This window comes from Ursus americanus, chromosome 7, assembly GCF_024610735.1.
Source record: "Ursus americanus isolate L20-20 chromosome 7, mUrsAme1.1.p, whole genome shotgun sequence".
Lineage (NCBI taxonomy): Eukaryota > Metazoa > Chordata > Mammalia > Carnivora > Ursidae > Ursus > Ursus americanus.
The window spans coordinates 4,554,845-4,580,585 of record NC_142133.1 but is presented as its reverse complement, the minus strand read 5'-3'; the positions used below and the strand labels follow the sequence as shown (position 1 = coordinate 4,580,585).

The 25,741-nt window shown below is 44.9% G+C and overlaps 1 protein-coding gene across 2 annotated transcripts in view; it reads right to left on the bottom strand.

Annotated features, from left to right (window-relative positions):
* UXS1 (UDP-glucuronate decarboxylase 1) overlaps nucleotides 1-25,741 on the bottom strand; it is a 96,784-nt gene that overhangs the window by 58,547 nt on the left and 12,496 nt on the right. Inside the window, exons 2-5 of one of the 2 annotated variants that reach the window (XM_087863231.1) lie at nucleotides 10,001-10,028; nucleotides 8,652-8,715; nucleotides 7,544-7,587; nucleotides 2,265-2,325 (exon numbers count right to left, since the gene is read on the bottom strand). In XM_087863231.1, coding sequence (XP_087719357.1) covers nucleotides 2,265-2,325; nucleotides 7,544-7,587; nucleotides 8,652-8,715; nucleotides 10,001-10,028 — 197 coding nt within the window. The remainder of the gene's footprint in view (nucleotides 1-2,264; nucleotides 2,326-7,543; nucleotides 7,588-8,651; nucleotides 8,716-10,000; nucleotides 10,029-25,741) is intronic. The other variant, XM_087863232.1, reaches the window with a different exon arrangement.

The following is a 25,741-nucleotide window of genomic DNA, read 5'->3' as shown; positions in this document are numbered from 1 at the left end:
CAAGCTCCATACTGGGTGTAAAGTTTACTCAAAAATAAAATCTTTAAAAGAAAAAAAAAGAGTACATGAAATATTCTCTAGGACAGATGATATCCTAGACCATAAAAAAAGCCTCAATAATTTAAAAGGAATTGAATCATACAAAGTAAGTTCTCTGACTACAATAGAATGAAATTAGACCTCAATAACAAAGAAATTTGAGAAATTCACAAGTATGCAGAAATTAGCCAGCACACTTCCTGATGACTAAAGGATCAAAGAATAAGTTATAAGAAAAATTAGAAAATACTTTGAAATGGGTGACTATGAGGAACTAGCACACCAAAACTTAGGGTAGGCGGCTAAAGCAATGTAATTTCTAAAGATACAAACTACCAAAATAACTCAAGAAGAAATGGAAAATCTGAATAGATCTATAACCAGAGAGTGAATTAGCAATGTTAAAAAAGATATTAACAAAAAAAAGCTTAAGCCCAGATAACTTCTGTGGTGAATTTCACCAAACACTTTAATAAGAATTAATACCAAATCTTCACAAATTCATCTTAAAAAATAGAAGAGGAGGGAACACTTTCCCACTTATCCTATGAAGTCAGTATTACCCTGATACCAAAACAAGCAAAAGACATCAGAAGAAAGGAAAATTACAGACCAAAATCTCTCATAAATACAGACAAAAATATCCTCAACAAAATGCTAGCAAATCAAATCTACCAGTATATAAAAAAGGATTATACATTAACCAATAGAGATTTACCCCAGATATGCAAGATTGGGTTGCAAACTGAACAAACCAGGGCTAGAAGGGATCTGGTCAACCTGACAAAAGGCATCTATGACAAGCTCTCAGCTAACATCATACCTCAAAGTGAAAGACTAAAAGCTTTCCCCTAAGATGAGGAACAAGACAAGGATGTCTGTTCTTCCCACTTCTATGCCAGGACAATTAGGCAGGGAAGTGAAATAAGAAAGCATCCACACTGATAAGGCAGAAGTTAAAACACCCATAATTGCAGATGACATGATCTTGAACAGTACATAAAAACTCCTCAGGAATCTACTTGAAACTATTAGAACCCAAAGATTTCAGCAAAGTTGCAGGATATAAGAAAATACAAAAATCTATTATATTTCTATTTACTGGCAATACAAAATATAAAAATGAAACTAAAAAACAATTCCATGAATGCTAATATCAAAAAGGGTAAAACACTTTAGAATAAATCTAACAAAAGTGTAAAACTTATACTCTGAAAACTATAAAAAGAATGTTAAAAAAAATTAATGAAGACCTAAATAAAATGGAAAGACACCCCATGTTCAAGGATCGGAAGACAATACTGTTAAGATGACAATACTGCCCAAATTCATCCACAGATTCAATGTGGTCTGTAATGAAATCTCAGGTGGCTTCTTTGAACAAACTGATGAGCTAATCCTAAAATTCACCACGAACTGTAAGGGATCGAGAACAGTCAAAACTATCTTGGAAAAGAAGACAAAGCGGGAGGATTCACACTTCCCAATTTCAAAACTTACTATAAACCAAGTAACCAAGACAGTGGTACTGGCATAAGGACAGGCAGGATCAATGGAACAGAACTAAGAGTCTAGAAAAAAATATTTTCATTTATGGTCAGCTGATTTTTGACAAGGGTGCCAAAACAATTCAATGGGACACGATTAGTCTCATCAGCTAGTGGCACTAGGTATATTCCCAAGAGAACCAAAAAACTATGTCTGTACAAAAACTTGTACACTTATGTTTCATAGCAGCATTATTCACAATGGCCTCCAAGTAGAAACAACCCCAAATGTCCATCAATTGACAAATGGATCAACAAAAATGTGGTATATCCATAATATGAAATATTATCCAACCACAGAAAGGAATGAAGTACTGATTTGTGCTATAAACTTTAGAAACATTACTCTAAGTTTAAGAAATCAGATACTAAAGACCACATATTGTATCATTTCATTCATGGGAAATGTCCAAAACAGGCAAATCCATTGAGACAGAAAGTAGTTTCAGTGATTGCCAGGAGCTGGGAGGAGGATGGCTGACAACAGGGATGGGGTTTTTCCTGGAGTGATGAAAATCTTCTGGAATTAGAATGCAGTGCTGTCGTAGGACTTTGTGAACATACAATAAAGCAGTAAACTTACATTCTGTACAGGTGACTTAGGGTATGTGAATTATACCTCCATTTAAAAAGCCAGTTTCTTGATACTACAAATATTAATCAGATGTACAAACTTACCAAAATTCTTTTACGGTCCTTTTCTGATAAAAATTTTACTGGCGGGTATTTCTGGGTGAAGCTGTAGAACATGAAGAGATGAGAAAAGAAAAGTCAAACATCTCCTGTGGGGGGTTTTCTCTACTACATCAAAACAAAGGCTAGATTGTGGCATTTTTATTGTCTGCTCCTTTTATCCATTCCAAGGGAGGGCTGTAGGAACCAAGTGGTTATTGGCTCATAGGAATTCAAGAAATTTGCAACCTGCTCCTTGTGTAGAATCAAGCTGGGGTAGAGATTCCATCCTGGAGAAAGGAAAATTTACCAAGGTACAGGCTACGAGCAGCCAGAGCGAAACACAAAGTAAGGGATGTGGTGGCCTCCTCACAATGCTGTATCGATGTCTGGAAGGAAGAAAGCAGCTGCATGACGTCACAGACCCAAAGCAGGACACTGTGTCTTGCAAGGGGAAGAAAAGAAAAAACTAACTAAGCCTGTTCCCTCATTCTGCGCAATTTCACAATGGAAGCCCCTCCTTCTGCACTGGTGCCCCTGGACCAAATAGCTGGGCATCAGCACTTTCTGCCTCCCGTGGTCTGCTCTGAACCCATCTGAAGTCTCACCTCATTTTTCCATAATGCCTCTTGCCCCCAGAAAAGGTCACATGGGTCCCCAACCCCTCCCGATGTTTCTTTCGGGAGCAGGGCACTGCAAGCAGCAGATAAAAGATCAAATGAGAGTTGATAAATGAAGATTTGAAATATCCATTCTTAAAGTGGTTAAGTGATTCAGTTAGGAACAAAAGTGCTTTTAGTAAATTCAGAGAAACCAACTTCACAGTCATTATTTTAATTGGAGAGGTGCCAGGGGCACTGTCTCATCCCCTCCCCATCCCCAGCTGGGATACAGAAGGCATTTCCTTAATGGACGCTGAACTGAACAGAATATGACAGGTCATTAGACAGAAGACCTTGAAGCAAATGTTTCTCATCTCTTGGAAGAGTGGAAACATGCTTAAATTGGAGCTTGGGGCAGGAGGGCTTTCTTTTACAAAGCAGATTAATTCCCCTATTAAGAGCTTCCTGATTCTCGAAAGGTCAAGTTCCCCTTGCAGACTACAAAACCAGAAGCAGGCAAGTGGGAGTATCTGAGGGAATAAGTGAGAATCTTGGCCTTCCCTCTTATTATTCTGTGACCCAGAGCAAGACCCCCAAAAGCCCTGTGCACCTCGGGGCTTCCTGCGTCAAAGGGTAATCACAGCACCTTCCCCAGAGGGCTGCCCGGGAAGGAGCTGTCCTTACCACAGACCACACAGCAGTGGCCCAGTGACTGTTCTCACAGTGGCTGTGGGGCAGGGCACATTTGGCCTGCTGGAACAGTGGAAGCCTTCAGGGAGCCTCACAGATGCCTTGTTTGTGAAGTGACACTTCTTGTCATTCCAAATACTTTCCCCATCAGTCAGCTGGTGGCCAAGCAAACCATAGCACTGACTGTGTGCAACCCTCACATGGCCCTGACATCCACTGTCTTCTCTAAGCACCCCACATCCACCCCTCCAGCCTCCAGCCCAAACCCCGCAGCCAGCCATGTGGCGCACCTACGGCGGCTCTCTCGTTCCAGGCTGACCCTCTCCCACCTGTCCAGTGCTGCCCATTTGTACCGGAGACAAAAGAGCAGTTTTCTTACAAGAATACAGTTCAATAAAACTGAAGCAAAAATACAACTGCCTGACACGTGGACCCATGTGGAGCACGGACTGATTAACCTACTTCAAACACTGTGCTAAAACCTTTAAAAAACGAGAACACTGGCTGGGCTTCTTGCTTTGTTTTTCTTCAACATGCAGCAAACCAAGTTTCAGATTTCATAAGTATGATCAAGTTATTAGACTGTTGGAAGAACTTTCTTATAACCCTCATTTCCTCCTTTGAGAAGTCAGGCACACAAAGCCAGAAATAAGAGCAGGGGTAAGCTCCTTCAGGGTCCTCCTCAGTCTGCACTTTACACTCTTTGCCTTCCTGCAGTCACGGATGACAGAGTTAAGAGGGTGTGTGAGGGGACTGTGTGAGGTGACTCTGAGGTGACCGTGTAAGGGGACTGCGTGACATGACTCTGAGGGGACTGCGTGAGGTGACTCTCAGGCGACTGCATGAGGGGACTGTGTGAGGTGACTCTGAGGGAACTGCGTGAGGGGACTGAGTGAGGGGGTTGAGTGATAACTTTGAGGTGACTGTGTGAAGGGACTGTGTGAGTGTGAAAGGATTGTGTGAGGTGACTCTGAGGTGACAGCTTGAGGGGACTGCTGAGGTGACTCTGGGGGGAATGTGTGAGAGACCCTGAGGGGACTGCGTGAGGGGACTGTGTGAGGTGATTGGAGGGACTGCATGACGGGATTGTGTGAGGTGACCCTGAGGGGACTGCGTGAGGGGACTGTGTGAGGTGACTCTGAGGTGATGGCATGAGGGGATTGTGTGAGGTGACTCTGGCACGGTGCTAGCTGGGCCACTCCTTCACCATGCCACTCAGCTTTCCCCTCCCGCACTTTACAGCATTGGGCAAAGTGGGCAAGGGAAAGGCACGGGCTTTTTTAAAGGCCTGAAGTAGGTTAAAACCCTATGCAGCAGTGTACTGGCTCATCCATATACTCATTTATTCAGGAAATTTTTAGTGGGCACCTATTCTGTGCCACACACTGAGGACACAGAAGAAAACAACGTAGAGGCAAGGCCTTGCCTACATGCAACCTGCATTCTGCATTTCTGAGTGTGAGAGAGACAAGCAAGGGAGGTGAATGAAACAGGAATTGAATAATGGATCTTTTCTTACACCCCAAAATTAATCCTTTAGTAATTATTTTATGCCATTACAGACTCTAACGTTCCTGTTCAATAAGGTAGCCAGTAAGAAGCCTTTTTACTTAGAATTTAAATTCTCATCATTACTTCCTATCTAGTCACAGGACATTTAAAGATATTGAGATGAAATTAAACAAATGGCAGGCAATCAAACTGTTAAGAAATGGGGGTGTAGTAAAGAAGAGAAAAAACTCACATAACCCACTAACTCAGGCTTCTAGAATGGAATGTCCCCATTTCTTTCTGCATATACATATAATCCCTACCTTTCAAAAATATCCTTATTTCCTGGCGGTCACTTTGCCCCCAAATGACAAGCACATCAAGACAACATAGTCCAGTTACGTTTTTATCTTGTTCGTGTCAAGATGGGTGTTTGATCATTCTTATCATACAAATCAGTCAGGAAAAATAAAACCAGACAGAGCTCCATCGATTTCTACCACAAAGTCATGTCCGTACTTGACTTTCTAGCTAACACAACAACCGGGGCTCATCTGTCACCTGACTGGCTCAGCAACCTAGAGACCAGAACCATTTTAGGATGAGTAACTAGTAAAGCAGTCGTAAGTAGAAAACGCTTAACCTCTGCACCTATCTTAAAGGTAACTCTCACAGTTTGACAAGAATGAGTTACTGGTACATTCTTCAAGATTATATTTATACTTGTATTTCACTTTCCGATTTAAAAAGGACAAAGAAAATCACCAAAGTATCAAAAGGAATCATAAAATTCTCCTATTTCAAGAGATCGTGTCTGTAAACCATTGCCTTAAGGAAGTTATCCAATTAAGTCACTTTTCGTAAATATTACTCTCTAAAGAATATATTGGTGGTGAGCAATTTTTTAGGAGGGCACCCAACATAAAACCTGGTGGGTTATTCTTATCATAAACAATTTTTTAAGTTTCAGTTAAAATCTCTCAAATTATTCCAGCCTTACTGAAGGTGGAATTTCTGGCTCCCATCCAATGTAATGTTAGAAGCAGCATAATTTCAGCCCAAATGATGGCAAGAAAATTTAAAGTACAAATAACAAATTTATATTACTTAATCTGAGCTGTTAAAAAATAACTTGTAGCCCAGTAAGAGTTGAAATTAATAGTTTGCCTGACTGCATATAATCAGTTGAAGACAAGAAGAAAATGAATGAATGTGTTTTGTTTGATGACTCTTCTCCACCCTTAGTTCTCTTTGATCACTTACTGTAAACACGGAAACCAAAGAAAAACTCCTCTCCATTTCTTTCTTTTTAATCTGGGCTTGACAAAAGGCTCATACAAACGCTGACACGCATCATCCAAACTCATCCCAAGAAAAGAAAAAAAAAATTACATAAACTTTAATGAAAGTTTTTATTCCAAACCTCTAAAGACCCAACTGTCACTCTCAACACACAGTTCCCTGATAAACTCCAGGGAAAAGTTCCAGCACCTGGAGCTCAACTGTTTTAGAAAAAGAGGGAATGTGGGTGCAGCAGAGCCACACATGGTGGTGGGCGGGGGGGGCATGGACAGGACACGACACCACAAAAGGTAAGAAGCAATTTGCTTTGGTATCTCATTCAAATAAGTTCCCATCGTATTATATAATTCTTCCCTTCCAGCCACTTTACCTGGACTCAGTTTCTGGAACCTTCCTGGTGTTTGGTGACAAGCAAATAACTGACCCTAATTTCTTACAGTACTTACACACAGTACTAGGTTTTAGGCCCTTTCAGCTTTACTTCCTTGTTTTGGAATTCTCTCAGACGAATCAATATATGCTAGAAACCACCTGATCGCCCTGCATAACTTAAAAGAAGGTAAGGCTTAGCCTCAACTTGTATGCCATGAATTTGTAGGAATTGAGAAATTCACAGGGTTTGGAAAAGGAAGATTTCAACACACCTAGATCCTCTTTTCTTCTAATGTTTGGACTATTTGAGTATCATATTCAAATCAGGGTTAAGAAAAAAAGCCAGAACATTTATATGGGCATTTGTTGACATCATCATAGTTTGTAGAAATCAAACTGACAGAGGATAACAGAGGAAGGACTTTTAATGTAGGATCTGTGTGGCTGGGCTTCAGGAAGACTCCTGAAAAAAATAACTTTATTAAAATAAATAATTTTCTTCCTAGAGAGAAAAAAAAGCTTCCATAGCTTCCAAAAAAGCTTTCCGCAGCTTTCATCAGAAATAGTTCATAATGATAAAAGCAAAAAAAATAAATAAAAAGTTTAAAAACACTGCATCCAAATTTTACAGTAAACATCTACCTTCTCTCAGACAAGCTCCTGTGTTGAAAGTGCCTGATATCTTTCATATTACAGAATTACACAGATGAAAAAAAAAGAATTGCACAGTTGAGATGAATTTATATCAGATACTGACCCTCTAAAGTCAACAAGATAGAAGTATTTTCCTAAAAAAAACAAAAACCAAAAACTCAAAAGTATACATACCTTTTTTCCAAATCTCTGATTTTCTCTCTTAGTGGTTCAACGATCTAAAACAAAAATAACCAACATCAGTTTTGAAGCAAACACAGTTCTCCCCCACTTCCCCCCTCTCTGATGTTCCACACAGGCACGACACCCCGCAAAACAGATTTTAATTTCTTCTATCCACCTTCAGTCTGAGATTAAGTTATACCACTTGAATCACAAGTCAAGAATCAAGATGATACACTGCATGTCGGAACTCTTACTCCACGGACGCTTAAGTCTCTGGGAAAATTAACCTTTTAATTTCCTTACGACAAGCGAGGTGGTTGAGGCTCACAAAAACAGGCAGATCCATACCACCCTCTTCTTTTCAGGAATGAAAGAATCCCCTCAATGCTGCCCACAAAGCTTAACCCCTTGTTTCTGCACATTATCTCCACATCATCTACTCAGCACGCAAATGAAGGGCAGGCTGTGAGCAGACCCTATTCCTGCGTGTTAACACCGGGAGCTGGGACAGAAGGAAAGAGCAGTCTTAGAGCTTCCCCATGACTCTGACATTGGCTTCAGATCAAAATGACTGACTCCCCATCTCCTCCCACAGCCCACGTTACACTAGCGTACCTGTATCTGTAATTATTTGACAAAAACAGAAGTAATTATTTTTAAAAAGAAGGTATATAATCAACCAGAGGAGCCAGCTTTCCGTGAGCAGGTGTGTGCATGTGGAACCTCCCTATGTTTCCCTGAGTCCCAGCATCCCAGTTTTCCATACAGCAACTGCTGGGGTGAGTGGATGCTGGCTGGCACTTGCCTCCATCCCTGATGAAGGTACTCGCTTCCCTTTCTCTAAGAAATTCTGGGAAGGTCACTTGAAAAGCCAGACAAACTTTTAAATCCCATTTTGCCCCTGAGGGAGAATTTAGTACATCACACCTTGATCAAATGGCTGACACAGAGGTGTATCCACAGCGTAACAGCTGGAAAGGGAGTAATTTTTGATGAGATGTTTCCAAATCACAGGTTAGCATCAGGCTCCCACAAGAAAGGTACCAGCACAAGCAAAGGAACCGAAATTGACAGACATAATGAGAAACCAGGAGCAAAATACAGGAAAGGAACTAACCTCTTCGATCTTGCTCTCGATTTTGAGTTCACCATTCTCCTGGATAGACCTGTTGAGTAGAAAGCTGCGAAACTGAGATCCACTGAGAATCTTGATGACCTCAAGATTTATTTCTGAACAAATGACAACACAAACCAAAGGCTGCAGACCATCTCGCTACTCCCCTTCCCAAACATCAGTCCCGGGTTCCAATTCCCTCCAGAAGGGGGTGCACCAGAGGAACGGGAGACAATGGAGGAGAGGAAATCAAATTCATCTCGCCTCTACCTTTTAAGGGTTATTTCTATTCCACTAAAATAATCTCACTTTAACGTTATACTCAAATTTTAAATTAGATTTTAAATTAGAGGCAGGAAGTGTGTCTATAGGAGTCCAAGTCTCTCTGCTGGGCTTTCCTGGAAATTTGATGCAAAATGGAGCTTTTCTAAGTGAAAAAACAGTTTCTTTAAATTGGATCTGAGCACCCCTCCCAGCCACACACAGAAGTCTTTGTCAGGAGACACTTACACCCTGGTGGTAGGAATCAGATCATCACCACCCCACTAGTCTTGCGAGACGTACTCAATATGAAAAGCCTGGCGGGGGCACAGCAATCCTTGACCCAGTAGCCCAGTGCAGGGGCATTTGACTGCCAAGCCCACCGCCAGCACAGCAACTGTGATTGCTGCCCTTTGATTTTCACGACCAAGGAATACAAAGTGGAACGAATTTTTCTTTAAATGTAAAACTGTACTAGCAGTGCCAAATTTGTTTTTACAACAAATGCTTAATTTTTTTTTTAAGAATATCAACACAGGATTTTACTCTTCTGAGTGCCCCTCCTACATTTATCACAAAGCACAGATAATGTACACTCGGGCCAGAAGGCTCCTCGGCGCTGAATCCTGAGATAAGCAGGTGGCCTCAGAATGCACTGGTCTGCTCCCAGGGCCGGGGGCCAGGCAGGCTTTCCTTAAAACAGCCCCCTTCTCAAAAGGCTTTGGAAAGACACTCGCCCCACCGTGTTCTTGTCCAAGCCACTCAGAAACACAATCACGTTTTAGCAGGGTAAAAACTAGGCTCAACCCTCTCCTGTGTACAAAACGACGGAAGGGATCCTGAGGTGGGCAATGCTGAGGTGCCGGCCAGGAGAAAGGGGCTTTACCAGAGTAAAGAGTAAAATCAGATGTAGTCCTCGAGAATACCCATAAGAAAAAAAGACAAAGCTCAGATGTGTGAATGGCAAAAAAAAAAAAAAAAGTTTCATTTTTAAAATGTTCAATTAACCCCTGCCATCTACAGTCTATTTGTAATAACTGAAATGTTTCCATAAAACCCGACCACAACATCAAGTTATTAAAAACAGTTACCTCATATTAACGAAGTTGCCCCAAACAGCTGGAAGGGAAAGAAGAAGAAAATAGGTCAATATTTAACTTCGTGGTATTCAAGGATTCCAACTAATACAATTTTAATGTTTAACCAATATTTTCAAGTACAGTAAGAAATCTAAATTATGGCTCATGAAGACAACAAAACACATACTTTGAAGTATTAAGTCCTACCAAAAATAAGTGAAAAGAGGATCCGATACAGCTCTTTAATTCTGGAAAACCTCTTTTGTGGTCTGGAGTTCAGCTGTGCTTGTGTTTTGATAAAGACTATGTCCCCAACCTTTGTCTGAGGAAGAGCCCATCATAAGCATCAAAGAACTGCATGTCTGAAAGAGATCCTAGCGCTCAGTCCAGCCTTTTCCTTTAAATGTCTATGAAACCAAAACCCAGGGAGGTTAGATAATGGCCTGACACTGGGGCTTACCTTCACCTGGAAGCCCATCCTTTCTCACACTTCCCACATCTCTCTTATAGTCTAGGTTCCCGTCTGCCGGCCTGCTCCCTTGATTATAGACACCTGGAGGGAGGGTTATCATGTGTACACAGCTGGTGCTCAATAAATGGGAATAAACCAGCCCAGCTGCCACCGTGAAGTTTTGCCATGGATTACCTTAAAAACATAATACTAGACTATGAGCCACCACGTGAAGTTACTGAACAGAGAATTCTGTAATAAAGAAATCTTTCCCATGAATGGGTGTCTCTAATATTTGTACTCATTCCTCTTTGGCCCTCCTGTAGTCATTCCCCAAATACTGAATACCTCCTAGGGGCCAGATGCTCTTAGGTGCTAGAGAAAAACAGAGAGCAAATGCAAACACCCCCCCCACCCCCAATCCCAGAGATGGCGATTCTGTGAGCTCAGGAAGGCCTTCAGGTTAGGATCTACTCCCAGGCATCTTCTTAATGTCATTGTCTGGTACATAGCAGGGGTTTAATAAATGTTTACTGAATAGGACTCAGTTTCCAAAATCACGTGTTGCTGATTCCATACAAGTACATTCCTCTCCAAACAGAGTAGTAAGCAACTGATACAAAAGATAGCAATAAATAACTAAAGTGCCGAATAAGAAAGAAATAGGAGAAATTAAACTAAATCCATACTATATTCCTTATTCATTAAAAAAAATAAAGACTGTTTATACCTTTGGATCGTGTGAGCTTACTTTTGAGTATTATCCTCATATACAAATATGTACGGGAAAGCTGCCTTCACAAATCACGGCTTTACTTATTAAAAATAAAAAAGAGGGAAATAAACCCAAATATCCTACAATTGGGGAGATGCTATAACATCTGTAATATTACAAATATTATTGGGGAGCTGCTATAATATCTGTAATATTACAGATGTTATTAATATAATACTATATATAATGTTACATGTCAATTATATCTTGGTTTAAAAATATGGTTATGACAATACACTGTAACATGGTAATGCACTTATGACAATTCCAGATGAGAAAATATATATGCAGTATGACTTCTACTAAAAACCACACAGAATAAGACTGTCTGAAGATGCCAAAATATAGTTTAAATGGTGACATAATTGTTTATCTTTCCTTGTATCTATGTTCTTACCTTGGCTTTTAAAAAAAGGGGAAAAGATTTCCAAACCCTTGCTGAACGCCATGCCCCTCCCCCCAGAAGACCTGGGAACTCGTGGGCCAGGGGTCAGCTCAGGCAGCTGGCATTGTGGACGAACCTGCAGTTGCCAAACCCCATGGGCCCTGTTCTTCACTGTGTATCTCAAATAAACATACTGTCTCATTTTGGCTTTAGGATTCTGTTGCTTGTCTAAATACACCAGGAAGTGGTCCCTCTCTGGCTGTGGAAACTCGGGAGGGGAATTACCTACTCCTTAAGATGCCTTAGGGTAGATAATGCCCTTTGACAACCTTTTCAAATCATTCCATGGTTACTAGTTTTCTTTTTAGCCTTTTCTTGAGTTAGTTTAAAAGGTCTGTCTCAGGGGCGCCTGGGTGGCTCAGTCGTTAAGCGTCTGCCTTCGGCTCAGGGCGTGATCCCGGCGTTCTGGGATCGAGCCCCACATCAGGCTCCTCCGCTGGGAGCCTTCTTCTTCCTCTCCCACTCCCTCTGCTTGTGTTTCCTCTCTCACTGGCTGTCTCTATCTCTGTCAAATAAATAAAAACTCTTTTTAAATAAATAAATAAATAAATAAATAAATAAATAAATAAATAAATAAATAAAAGGTCTGTCTCAGAGATGTTTCTCAATCCTTCTATCATCCCTTAGACCATCTGAGAGCACGTAAGGCTACCTGCCCTTCCTGGATGTCTTCTCCCTCCTTGAAGTACGACATTAGGGCTCCGGGGGCTCTCCTCTTTCCTACTGGTCCTGTGCAAGCATCCCTCCCCTGGGAAGCAGGTGAGGGCCTTGGGATCCGCCCCAGGGAATGATGCCCATGGCCACATCTTTGCAACCCTTTATAAGGAGGTAATAACGACCATACATGGCTAACGCCCAAACCCATTCTTTGGCTCAGACATCTTCGATTGGCTCCCTGCACTTGGAAACTCATCCTGCTCTTCCCAGTTCACCACCAGAGAGCTTCATGAACCCCATCTCTCCTCCTCACCAATCAGTCCTCCATGTAAGGCTTCCCCCCCCAACATTCCCTGCCCACTTGCAGCCTCCACCCTCCCTAAAGCAGCTCCAAATACAGTGCTTTCCTTGGCCAGAAGCGTACACACCTCACCTGAGCATGACACTCTTGGGAAAACCTCGCCAACCTCCCTGCCTGCTCCAGGGGACATCAGGAGCCCTCTGAGTTGTCACAGCACCCACAACATACTTTTTTTTAATTGGCAGTTTACAGGTGGGTCTCCCTGAGGGGAGGGGTTTCTGATTCACATTTGCAACACCAAACACAAGCAGGCCAACCACCAAAATTAGAGGAATGGAGGAGGTCAAAGAATGTTTTCACTTTATTACATTTATCCCGTGCTTTGTACTTTTTTTCTTCAGAGGTGTTATTACCAATTAATCTTTAAGATGTTTTTATGTCAAGTGTTTCTGGCCTCCTTCTAAACTCTCAAAAGCTCCGCATGCTTTGTGTTAGAGAACAAAAAGGACTCAGCACCCAGCACAGACCAAAGACAAACAGCAGGCAGGAAAAGTTCCTGTATTACTGCGGACTCATTCCAAGGAGGAAAACACAGGCAATTCCCAACAATTACGAAGCCTTGCTCTCGGTATTCTGTGTAGATTGGCCTGGAACCTTGGAGGGCACGGAGTTTAAAAGTTAAACAGTATTAAAAATTAATGTTGCTTTTAGAATTCTGCAACCTGCTTAAGTGAATCTGACCCACCTTACAGTGACGCAAAGGGATCACTGGGAATTACTAAGAGCTGACTCCACAGATACCTGAACTAAATGGAACTAAATTAAGTCAATTACATACAAGGACTCGGTATTAAGAAAAGTATTTTAAAAAGATAATCATTCACCATCATTGACAAAGGGCTTAAAATCAAATTCCATTACATAGCTTTCAAGATATTTTAATTTATTCTGATTTTTATTTTAAAAATACTTTGTACCCAAACTGAGGCACACTGGTTTCCCAATTCTCTGTCTGTATCCAGACTTCATGCTATGCAGGAAAATCCCGTTCAAGAAAATCTTTCACATAGAAATTTTCATCGAGGGCAAAAAAATTGAGTGATTTTTTTTTTAAGAGTATGATTAAAAATGAGTGTCCTTGGGGCGCCTGGGTAGCGCAGTCGTTAAGCGTCTGCCTTCGGCTCAGGGCGTGATCCCGGCGTTCTGGGATAGAGTCCCACATCGGGCTCCTCCGCTGGGAGCCTGCTTCTCCCTTTCCCACTCCCCTGCTGTGTTCTCTCTCTCGCTGGTATCTGTCACATAAATAAATAAAATCTTAAAAAAAAAAAATGAGTGTCCTTTTCCAACAGAGAAAAAATTAAAATGCTCAATGCTTTCGTAGTCCCTATTAGTCTAACATGGTTCTTTAGATATTAGTCAGATAGCACTAGAGACAAATCCTTTTAGAACATAATTTCTCAATCTGAAACCTGTGGGTCTCCACCAGATTCCTGAATGAATCTCAGGAAGTCTAGGGGGAAAATCCTTGAAAGTCCATGCAAAACCATGCATACAAAGCTCTCAAAAAATCCCCCAGAAAAGCTTGAAATTTCAGAGGTGCGCTGGTTTCAGAATGTTTTAGAATGGGGATAGATTCTGAGTCCTCGAATGCCAGGCCTCACAGACGCTGCGGATTCTTCACCAGGAATCCTATTACCCTATTTTAAGTAGTTATGATCCTGGATCAAACAAAACCAGCTCCCTCTCACACCTGTACATTTTAAACGGCTGCACTATGCTTTAGCATGTTTTTGTTGGGCATCCTGGTCACCATTTTCACCTAGAAAGCACATGTACTTTTTATCCTAAGTCAGAGGAAGGAGTGTGAGTTAGAGAACCACTCTCCAGCTCGGCTAATGGGCACACACCTATACTGCACACAATTATACCCAGCATGCCTGCAGCAAGCACAGACAACCAGACGTCCTACAAACCAGCATGCTAGGGGCTCACCAACTCGGCTTGGTGACATTAGACAGAATAACCGCATGGAGAACCCATGCAAGATTTGCATTCTGTCTTCAGTATTTGCTAGAATCCTTTCTTTGCTCATCCACCAGCCATCGGTCCAACAAAACTGGTGCCTACAGATGAGCAGAGCACTAAGACCCTATGCACAACCTCACCTGTATGGTAGGCAACATACACATGATGGTAAGGGAGGACCCCAAGAGAGGTGGGCCAGAGGAGGAGGCAGGGCGAGGCTGACAAGACGCACCAGGGGTCCACCTGGAACCACAAGGGGAAACAGCTTGACCCTGCTCATGCAGGAAAAGGTGGGGCTCGCCAGCCACCCACAAGACAATGGGGAACTGACCCAGATCATAAACAGTCCTTCAAAGACAGGGCAGTGGGAGAAACGGCATGCCCACAAACTCCAGTAGGAGAGGCTGGTCACTGGCATAAATGCAAGTCTCTTTTTAAAAACGCAAACTTCTGGGTATTGAGTCCCTGCTAGGAGTGAGGCCCTTGATGAGGTCTTGCAGCAAAGGCTCCTAATCCATGGTGCCCTTTAGACTGAAAAGTTTCTCCAGGACCTAACAGTGACTAGGAACTGGCAGGAGGTCTAGGGGGAGAGGGGAGGCAGGGTCTGCCTTCTCCAGCCTCAAGGGATAAAATCTGGGCTTCCCAGAGCCTGGGAGGCCCTACATTGTCTTCAGACCCTGTGAATCAGGATCTCTGCAGAGGAGCCTAGGCGTTGCATTTTCTCAAGTGCCCCAGGGGGCAGAGTCCCCTGGAGAGAGAAGGTGGAAAGCCTGCATCCCAAGGGATCTGGTGGCCTGTCACAGCACACCTCAAAGGCTGCCCAACTATCTGCTCCGACAGTCCAGGCTCCAGCCACTCTGGTCCCTGGTAATTTCTCCAACTTGCCGCCGGGTCCTTGTACTCTGTACTCTTCTCCCAGATGCTTCTTCATCTGCCTTCCTCAGTTCATCCAGTTATCAATTCAGTGAGGTCTTCCTGACCAATCTATCCCTAACAGTGCCGCCCACTCCCCTCTTTCCTCCCTACCCACACTCAACCTGCTTTCTTTTTCTTCACAGCACTTACCGCCAGATAATATACCCACGTTTCTATCTATAAGCCTCTGGGCTTATGTTTCCAGCCATGAAAATGGAAGCCTCAAGACAGCAAAGACTATTTTGTTCACTGCTGTTCTCGATGATGTTGAGATACTTCCACAAAATATTCAGTGCTCACTCAATATTTGTTGGAAGAACGAATGCATGAATGAAAAGCTCTCCCAAACACCTGGGAATCACTGCTTTAAGGCACGAGTCAGCAAATTTTTTCTGTAAAGGGGCAGAGAGTAAATATGTTAGGCTTTGTGGGCCATTTGATCTCTGAAGCCACGACTCCACGTCGCCACTGAAGTGTGACACAGTCATAGGTAATTCGTAAAAGCATGACCTGCCCCGCACAACTTCATTCAAGGATACAGAAATTTGAATGTCGTGTGTTATGAAATACATTCCTTTTTTGACTTTGTTTCAACCATGTAAAAATTGTTAAAACTTCCTTAGCTCAAGGGTGGGCTGGATTTGTCTCATGGGCCACAGTTGCTCATCCATCCCTGCTCTAAGAGATAGCAGAAGGACTAGGTGTCACTCCAGTGTAGGAGGTCCTGTCGTCACAGGGAGAAGTGCCAAAGCCACCTCTACATAACACACATCAGAGAAGTAAAGGCTGTAGGTGACCCAGTCCTGGGGAGCAGAGAGGAGGCAACAGGTCCGTGACCTGTGGAGATGGGGGTGCGGGCGGCACACGGCGGGGACGTCTACTGGCCTGTGAAGAAGATGTCCTTGGAGGAGAAGGGTGGGGAGGGCAATGCTAGCAGAAGTACCCTGGAAGGGAAAGATGAAGGTGTAGGCTCAGATGGGCCAAGGTGGTTTTCTTAGCAAGCTCTGCCCCTGCCCCGCCTCCCCCGCCTCCCAACCATGGACATTCTGCTGATGAACCAAATCTGAGCACCCTGCTTCCTCCTCCTAGCATTCCAAGATAGCGGGGCTCTGGTGGGTGGGCAACCAGCAATGGCTCTGAGTGTGCTGCAGGGCAGCTGTGTTCTGGCTGAACAGGAAGCAGGAGTGTGAGGGACAGATGGGTTGAGAATGCCGAGGACAGAAGGGGATGGGCGGGTGTATCAGGGTGGGAGGGTGAATGGGTGTAATCAGGAGACAAGAACACCAGAGGTGGAGGATGGCGGCGCGGGGAGGGGATATTGGTAGGGGATTAGCATACACTCCCGCTGGAAGCATTCTGTAGTGATCCAGGCTAAAGCCGTCTACCAGGCAAGTAGAAACCGAGGCCCAGAGCCGGGAAGGCCAGCGCCAGCTGGAGGTGCAGGCATGGCACCCGCTTGAGGCCAGCATGTCAAAGGTTCAACAGAACGTGGCCCTGACTGTGCATCCAGCCCGGCGACGGCCACAGCCCTGGGGAGTCTCACGACAAGGCCAAGGCATGCGAGCAGCACGCAATGATGTCACTGCCGCCAGCTACCCCACACCAGCCTTTCCTGCTCACTGTTTCTAGTCACGAGGTCACGCTGTCACCTCCGCTTCACAGCCGAAGGCCAGCACCAAGAGGAGCCTCATGGGACTTGCGCAAGGTCACACGGCCAGTCACCATGCACACTCTGCCAATGCTTCCAAGTGGGAGACTTCATCCAGGGCCCCAGAGTCACCACCATCTCCAGTGAAAAAAGGCACCTTGGTTTTGTTTTTTTCTAAACTTGTCCTCTAAGCTAATCCCCTGGCCTCTGAGCCCTGTGTGCGGCAGGTGCGCCAGCTAAAACTGAGTAACACCGAGGTCATCAAATCCTTCGGGGAACAGCAAAGCTGCTGTACGTGCTGAGGAGGTTCCGTGTCTCGAGAGACTGCGCAGCAATTCCAATCCCCGTCTGCTCAGGCCAAGAACACTCTGAGAGAAGCATGCAAATCAGCAGCCCGTACAAACACTGGGCACCTCGGGCTCCCTGCAAATGAGTATCAGTGGTGAGGCAGTCGCAGCAACACTAGAGCCCATCCACCCTGCTGCGCGCGCTCCGCTGTGACTCTGTTTACTGTTCCTCCCCAGGTTTTCTGAGCGTGTTAACTACAACAGAACGCCTCGTCTAAGCTATGACTCACTTTGTGCCAAGTGCTCACTGCAGAGCTGTATGGTGTCATTGTGTTTTTCACACAGCGCCTTCCTGGTGGCACCATAACACCAGCCCAAAAATTCTGTGACACGCCTCCTGTCGGGAGGTGGGGTCTGTGCACCCTCCCCTTGAGTCGGGAGGACGTGGGACCATTTCCACTATGGGGGATGCCGGAAGTGACCTGATGTGGCTGCGGGAGCTGGTCATAAACAGCATGCTCTTCCCTCGAGTTCGCTGGCATGTTGTCTCTGGGGCCACTGGGTCTCTGTGGACAAAGTCTGCCCACCCCACCGCTAGACGGGTCCCAGCAGGTGCTGCGTGGGTGCTAAGAGCCAGTCCCCACTGAGCCTGTCCACAGGGGCCAGATGTGCCAGCGAAGAAGCCCCCAGGAAGTACATTCCCCAGCCTCCGCTGTTTGAGCCATCCCAACTCAAGTCCCAGACATCATGTAGCAGAGGAGAGCTGTCCTCGTTTCAAATTCCTGACCCAATGAGCCCATAGGCACAATAAAATGGTTGCTATTTTATACTCCTGAGTTTTGAAGTAGTTCGTCAAGCAGCAAAAACATAAGCAGAATCAAAACAGCATGTCCCCAGCCCTTCAATCTAGCGCTGAGGCGGGCCTTAAGTCAACCCAAGATACAGGGCTTCATCCCTCCCACCTGATGCGTTCCCCACCAAGTGCACCTGCACCTTTCCCCACGCCCAAGGTACACCTTTGCAGACTCACCGCCTTGGTAAAAAGCCTGGATCGGGGCGCCTGGGTGGCACAGCAGTTAAACATCTGCCTTGGGCTCAGGGCGTGATCCCGACGTTATGGGATCGAGCCCCACATCAGGCTCCTCTGCTATGAGCCTGCTTCTTCCTCTCCCACTCCCCCTGCTTGTGTTCCCTCTCTCGCTGGCTGTCTCTATCTCTGTTGAATAAATAAATAAAATCTTAAAAAAAAAAAAAAAGCCTGGATTGAGGCTGCACCTGGGGAAACCCTCCCTCCCCAACCACCCAGGCTGCCTGCCTCCACCCGAACAGAACTTCAAACGTGCCAAGGAAAGAGGCACCCCTTGCTCACCACCAAGGAACCTCAACAATCCTCGAACCAGAACACGGCAAATACCTGAGTCCCCTCGGGTAAACTCGGAAGTAGCACAACTGACATGCTTTTCAAAGAAGGTAAGAATATATCACTTTTTAAAAAGATGTACTGATTTATTTGAGAGACAGAGACAGAGACAGTGGTCAAGAGCATGAGCAGGAGGGGCACAGGGAGAGGGGGAGAGAATCCCGAGCCTGACGCAGGGCTTGATCCCACGACCCTGAGATCACAACCTGAGCCAAAACCAAGAGTTGGATGCTTACCGGGACTGTGCCACCCAGGCGCCCCTACTCTTTTTTTTTTTTTTTTAATACACTACTCTTGCAATAAGAAAAGCTTTAAAAGAGTTGTTAAAATAGAGAAGGTTCAAATTAAGAGATACTCTTCTGCTATCAATTCTTCGAAGAAAGGGAGATGTGCAGAAGGGGGGAGATTCACCACCTCCAGTTCCCACTAAAAGAATTAGGGGTTCAGGGTCAGGCAGCATCACACCTCAAAGCGTAGCAGTCACTGAATGGGGATCTTTGTCTCCTGCCTACCCTGAAGGAGCCTAGCCCAAAACCCTGAACCCCACGCAGCCAGCCAGTGAGGCCTCTGACTGTCCTGAGCAGTTAGACAGGATGAACACTGTCCCAGACAAAAAGGCTACTTGGGGTGGCCGAGCAGACTCCAGTAACTGGCGAGCTTCACAAGCCTCACGGCTGGCACCTGCCTCTGCGACCTCCCCGTGACACTCGCCCCGCTCTGGGGCCTCCCCCAGGCCAGGCTGTGCAAGCAGGCAAGTACCAGAAGGAGGCAGAACAGCAGCACCTTCTAGGCCCTGCCCTGTGCTCCCTGCAGTCCCAGCTGGCAGGTCCCAAACTTCAGCTATAAAACATTTTAAGTGACTCATACAGTCTCATAGGCTTATCTAATAAAATTGTACTGACATTCCCATGGGAAAAAAATTTGCCCCAAGATGTTCCTTTTTTTTTTACAAAGTGGTTAAAAAGGCAAGAAACCATGGGCTTTGCAGAGGACATATGGTCCTCTGAAGAGTCTTTATTACATGTAAAAATGTCGATACCAAGTGAAAACAGAAACTTAGTAAAATCAACTTTTTGCTTTTTAAAACTATATCCATGTTTAAAACTACATGCAAGTGTCTTCACAGAGGTCTGAGAGACATGGGGTAAGACCTTTTTATATAGTTCTGTATTATTTTAATTTCTACAACTCACAGGAAGGAAGTCTGAGATCCATTTTTTAGGTCCAGAGAGGACGCTGAGCTGCTTCTATCCATTCCAGGTGGGCAGCATCACGGTTTGCAAAAGCACACGGTGACCTATTAAAATCCCCCAAACTGGTAAGTGAGAAAAATCCAGAATCCAATTAAAAATTCTAAATATTTACACCTAACAGGTGTCATTTTTATTCATGAAAGCTGTAAGAACAAGTTTGAAGGGAAAGAACTGTCCCATTGAAAGCCTCAGCCATGCAAAGCCTTCCTTTAAGTGAGGACAACTATCGTATCAAAGAACTCTACCATTCCGTTTTAAAAGCCTGGATAAGAGAAACTCTCTTCCACAGGGACCCTCCATAGGTGTACAGGACAAATGGTTGCTTAGAACAGAGCTACACAACGTGTGTCCCCCGAGCAGTGGCAGGAGCGTCACCTGGGACTTGTCGGAAACGCAGATTCTAGGGCCCACTGTGGTTTCCTGCATCAGAAGCTCCAGGGTGGGGCACAGCCCTTGGGTTTTAATGAGAGCTCCAGGTGATGCCGATTCACCCAGAATCTGAGATTCCCTGCGGTAAACTGCCTATCTCTGTTGTTCTCCCCCACTCACATCCTCCTAACACAGTTTTGTTAAGAGGACAACAGAGTTGAACAATGTCCAAATAAGCCCACTGCGGACACTCCCTCCCATCGTAGCGCATTTCTAGATGCCCCTTCTTCCTCTGCACTGCCTTCCCTTCCTTCCCAGGCCACTGGCCAACCCTGACGTGACACGTCCCTTCAGTTCATGCCCCATTCCAACCCTGTGCCAGCCTCTGGCATGGGCTTTGATCACTGCACGACCAAGACCAGAAGCCCTCCACTGCAGTCCTCCCACTTAATCCATCTCCGCGTGGCACTTCTCCCTCCTTACCAGGTGTCCTGTCCTGAAAGCTGCTGCCTTTGTCATTTTCCTGCTCAAGATTTCCAAGTTCTCCAAATAATTTTGACTGCCCACTCCAATTATCTAAAGTCCTGAGCATGAACCCCAGCACCTCATATTTATATGTATATGCACACTGTAAAGGCGGAGGTAAAAACTGCATATATATGTTCCAGAATTTCTTTTCACTGCCTCCATCTGAAGGGTTCCATGGGGCATGCCCCCACCCACCCTAATGCCAACCACACAGGACGCCCTCATCCCCAGCACCCTGGCCCGCACTCCTCCATCACCTGTCACCAGCAGGCCAGTGCAGTTCTGAACACACTCAACCCTCCCCAGACTTCCTACCCCACTGAATGTATGGGGGATTCTTACATCATATTTGTGCTTCCCAATTATGAAATAATCGGAGCCTTAACATAGATGGTCTCATCTCTAATAGAAAGCAAGGTGCCACTGAGACAAAGATTGCTTAGGACTGGGTCCCCATGAGCTCAACCTGGCACACTCAGGGACAGAAACTGGGTGTCCAAGTCAGTCTGCACAGCAAAGCCCTGGCATAACCGTGGCAACTGACTTTCTCCCCAAAGGGTGTCCAATGCTCCCTCCCTTGGCTCCCTCATGCTCGAGGCCCAGGAGGAGTGCCCTCTCCAAAGAGGCCAATCCCAGGGCTCCCCCTGCCCATTCTCCTCAGTAAGATGTCCAAAGGACCCATCTGCAGCCCCCCCAGCCTCACCTCCCAGGAGTCACTGTCCCCTCATGCTCCCCCCTCCACCACAACACTGAACCCCAATGTTGGAGTGCACTGCACTTTCTCTGACTTCAAATCATGGCCCCCATTCTTCCCCTTTTCACAGAGGCCCTCCCTACCCCTCCACCTCTCTGGGTTGGGTGACTCTGTTCTATTGTCTTTCCAAGCTCTGCGGTGCCTTACCATCCTTCAGATGCCCTCTCTGACCCTTCTTTCACACCACTGCAGAGCCTTATACCTGCTTCTGTCTCTATCTCCCCACCAAGATTGCTGAGGTCAAAGTCAAGGTCCCCTGTTCTATCCATCCTATGTACTACTCTGCAACATAAACACTAGCAGAATGAAAATTACAACAGAAATTCCACACACTGACCTTGAAAACCCAAGACAGTCTTTAAGGTAAAGGTTTAAAATTCTAAATATTGATACTTAACAGGTGTCACTTTTATTCAAGAAAGCTATAAGAACAAGTTTGAAGGGAAAGAACTGTCCCATTGAAAGCCTCAGCCACGCAACGCCTTCCTTTAAGTGAGGACAACTCATGATACACATCTACCACTGAGCTCTAGGCAACCATTTAGACAAATGAGATCTCTGCATTGAAAGATTTTCTCCATATGTTAAGTACAAAAGCAAACCACAGAAAAATCCAAGGTATAAAATCATTTACATCTTAGAAGTACCTAAATATATTTTATGAACACATAATGCAGAGGAAACTATCTAGATGATTCATACATACATACTAAAATGTCAACCAGTAACTGACAGGAAGGGAAACAGGGTTAGCTGGAAGGTGGAAAAAGGAAAGAGATCTTCCAAATGTTTCCATATTGTTAGAATGTTAAAACTGTGAATTAAAACTAAGCCCCAGGAGACATATAAAAGACCAATGCCCTTTGCGCCCTACTTTGCATCCAAACTGTAACAAACTCTTAACCACCATAAAATATCTTAGTTTCCTCCAGGTTCTTGAAGTCAATACTCAGAGGCAACAATCTATCAACAGAAAGCTACGACAATATTTACCATATGTTATAACGACTATGTGTCTATTTCTTGCAGCTGGAATTAAGATGCGTTCTGTCCCCAAACTTCACCTAAGAAAATGACTTCCGCCTCTTCACAACAGGACACCAATAAATTTGTAAACATGTTCCACTCACACATATTCTCAAGGTTCTAGTGCACAGTACTATTATTTTTTTTTTAAGATTTTATTTCTTTATTTGACAGAGAGAGCACAAGCAGGGGGAGCTGCAGAGGGAGAGGGAGAAGCTGACTCCCCACTGAGCAGGGAGCCTAACATGCGGCTTCATCCCAGGACCCTGGGATCACGACCTGAGCTGAAGGCAGATGCTTAACTGACTGAGCCACCCAGATGTCCCATAGTACTATTTAATTAAACATTCGAAAGCTGCTTAGAGAAACAGGTACAAAGAAGATAGAAAAATGCCAGACCACCCCAGAAAGCAAACATGCACTTTGATTCTTCAAATCACACTAGAGACAGATATAAGTGACAAGAAGTAGACTCTCCCTTCTCCCCTCCTGTAGCTTCAGGATACCAATAGATGTCTAGCATGATACAAAGTGGCCACATTATTTCTTTTGCTTTTTCCCACTTAAACAGATGTAGCCTCAACCTACGGAAGTGTGGCAATATTTTCTCTCCAACAATAGAACCCGAAATAGACGTCCCCTGAGGCTACCAAATAAAGGCATTGCCTTAGTTTTCTGACAAAAAGAAGAAAAAGATTCACTGAAGAAAAAGGAGAGCAACAAAGGGTGAATCCTTCCCAGCCCAGCCTGGGGCTGGGGGCAGGAGAGATGAAAGCACCACCTGCCTGCACTGTCCCTGTGACAGCCCGTGGAGCTAAGTCACAATCACAGACCTCTGAAATTGACCAGGGCTCTTCCCTTCTGACCCACCGATGGAAACAGAAGTCAGGAGAAAGCGTGCATTTGCACATCCCAGCACAGAGCAGGCCACTCAAGAAACACTTGCTGCCAAGTGGGTGATGAATCTGCTGAAAACGGACAAAGCCACAGCTCTCTGTACAAGCACTTCCTTTCCAACCAGCTTCCCATGAACACCACCTATCAAGTCTGATAACAAACGCTGTTGAATCTATTTTTAGAATACTGAAGGCAAAGAACACCTCCCCCCAAAAAATTTTTAAGTAGGCAGGAAGAAAAGGAAAATTCACACTCCTCATCACAACTTCCAAACGGAGAAAGGAGCCATCATGTGACCAAACCCAGAATGCGAAGATACCAGGTAACACCTAGAGGTGTAGTAACATTTTTTAGAAAGCAGAACACTATGATTAAGAACAAGACAGAAAGAGAAGGTAATATGTGTATATGTAAGAATTAGTGTAAAGCATAAAGAAGAAATATTTTTACAAAATGGAATACAGCTTTAGGGAGTAATTTTGCAGCCTGATGTTAAAAGTTGCTTTATTAATAATATATTTGCTATTGGATCTTTACTTAGAATGCTATAGAGAAACTTGATAAACTTCACAAGAAATATACAAAACCGGGGCGCCTGGGTGGCCCAGTCGTTAAGCATCTGCCTTCGGCTCAGGTCATGATCCCAGGGTCCTGGGATAGAGTCCCACATCGGGCGCCCTGCTCAGCGGGAAGCCTGCTTCTCCCTCTCCCACTCCCCCTACTTGTGTTCCCTCTCTCACTGCCTCTCTGTCAAATAAATAAATAAAATTTAAATATATATATATACAAAACCTACATGAAAGAAATTATAAAACTTTATTGAGGGTCAAAAAGAAAGACCTCATTTAAAATGAAGAGATATCACTATTTCTGTAGGGAAAGATATTTTAAAATGCTAAAATTGTGAGGATTGAGATTTTATCTTTGTACTTCACTCTCTAGTTTTTCCACATTGAGTACACTATTTCCCTATTTACAAATTATTTAGTTTTAAATGGGAACTGTAAAAACCTTGACAATGCTTTTAAGTCGGCCTTTTCATTTCGTATTTGAAGAGGTGGAGAGGGAAAGAAGGTGCGGGAGGGATTGAGGAGGGACATCTCAAACCACCCACTGGTGTCATTTAGATGGCACCCAGGTATGCCCCGCCCCTGGGACCAGTGCACAGATTTCCCACTGGTGGGGTGGCCATCCACAGGGTCAGAATCACATGAAACGGCTGTGTCTGTATGTCACCCTAACAGGCCTGGAAAATGCCAGCCTTCTGCCCAAGCCTTTGTCAGGGATGGCACAGTTCAGGAGAACATGAGGAAAGGGGCACATGGGAGAAGCCAGATGCGGGCTAATGTGGAAGGGGTGTTTAGAGGGGGTGAGAACAGGGAGGGAAAGAGATGGAAGTAGTATGGCCTAGGTGGGGGAGTGGGGAGGACAGCAGGGGAGGGGAGAAGGGGACAGGTAGAGAGTAAGGCGTTCTGTAGAGGAAGGGGTGAGATTGAGGGGGAGAGGAGAGAGGAAGGGGGAAGTGAGTGGACAGTGGGGGGAGTGTACTACCAGGGACTAGGTGGGTTGGGTGTGTGAGAAGGGGGAGGTAAGCATGTGGAAAGGGGAAGGGTAAGAGTGGGTGGCAGGCAGGTGGGGTGGGGGGAGGGAGTGTTTGGAGCATGACGGGGCAGGTGCCTTAAAGGCCCCAAGAAGGTCCCAGGTGCTCCGTGGTGGGAGATCAGGCCGGTGAGCCAGGCAGGTGCAGGTACAAGACTTGCTACTCTGGCGCAGAAGGGTTGCATGCCTTGCAAACTCAGCACCCCAGCCTGGACAGGACACTGCTGCTGGAACAGAGGGACAGGCCTTCCAACCACCCAAGCTGGGGCATGGGGGCTGTGGGGGCTCCACTGCAGACCAGCTATCCAGCAGTCACCTGGGCCCACCAGGCTCATCAACCAGGTTAGAATCATAAAGAAGTGGGTGGACTCCTATTGCAGGGCCAAACAAGAGGTCCAGAAGC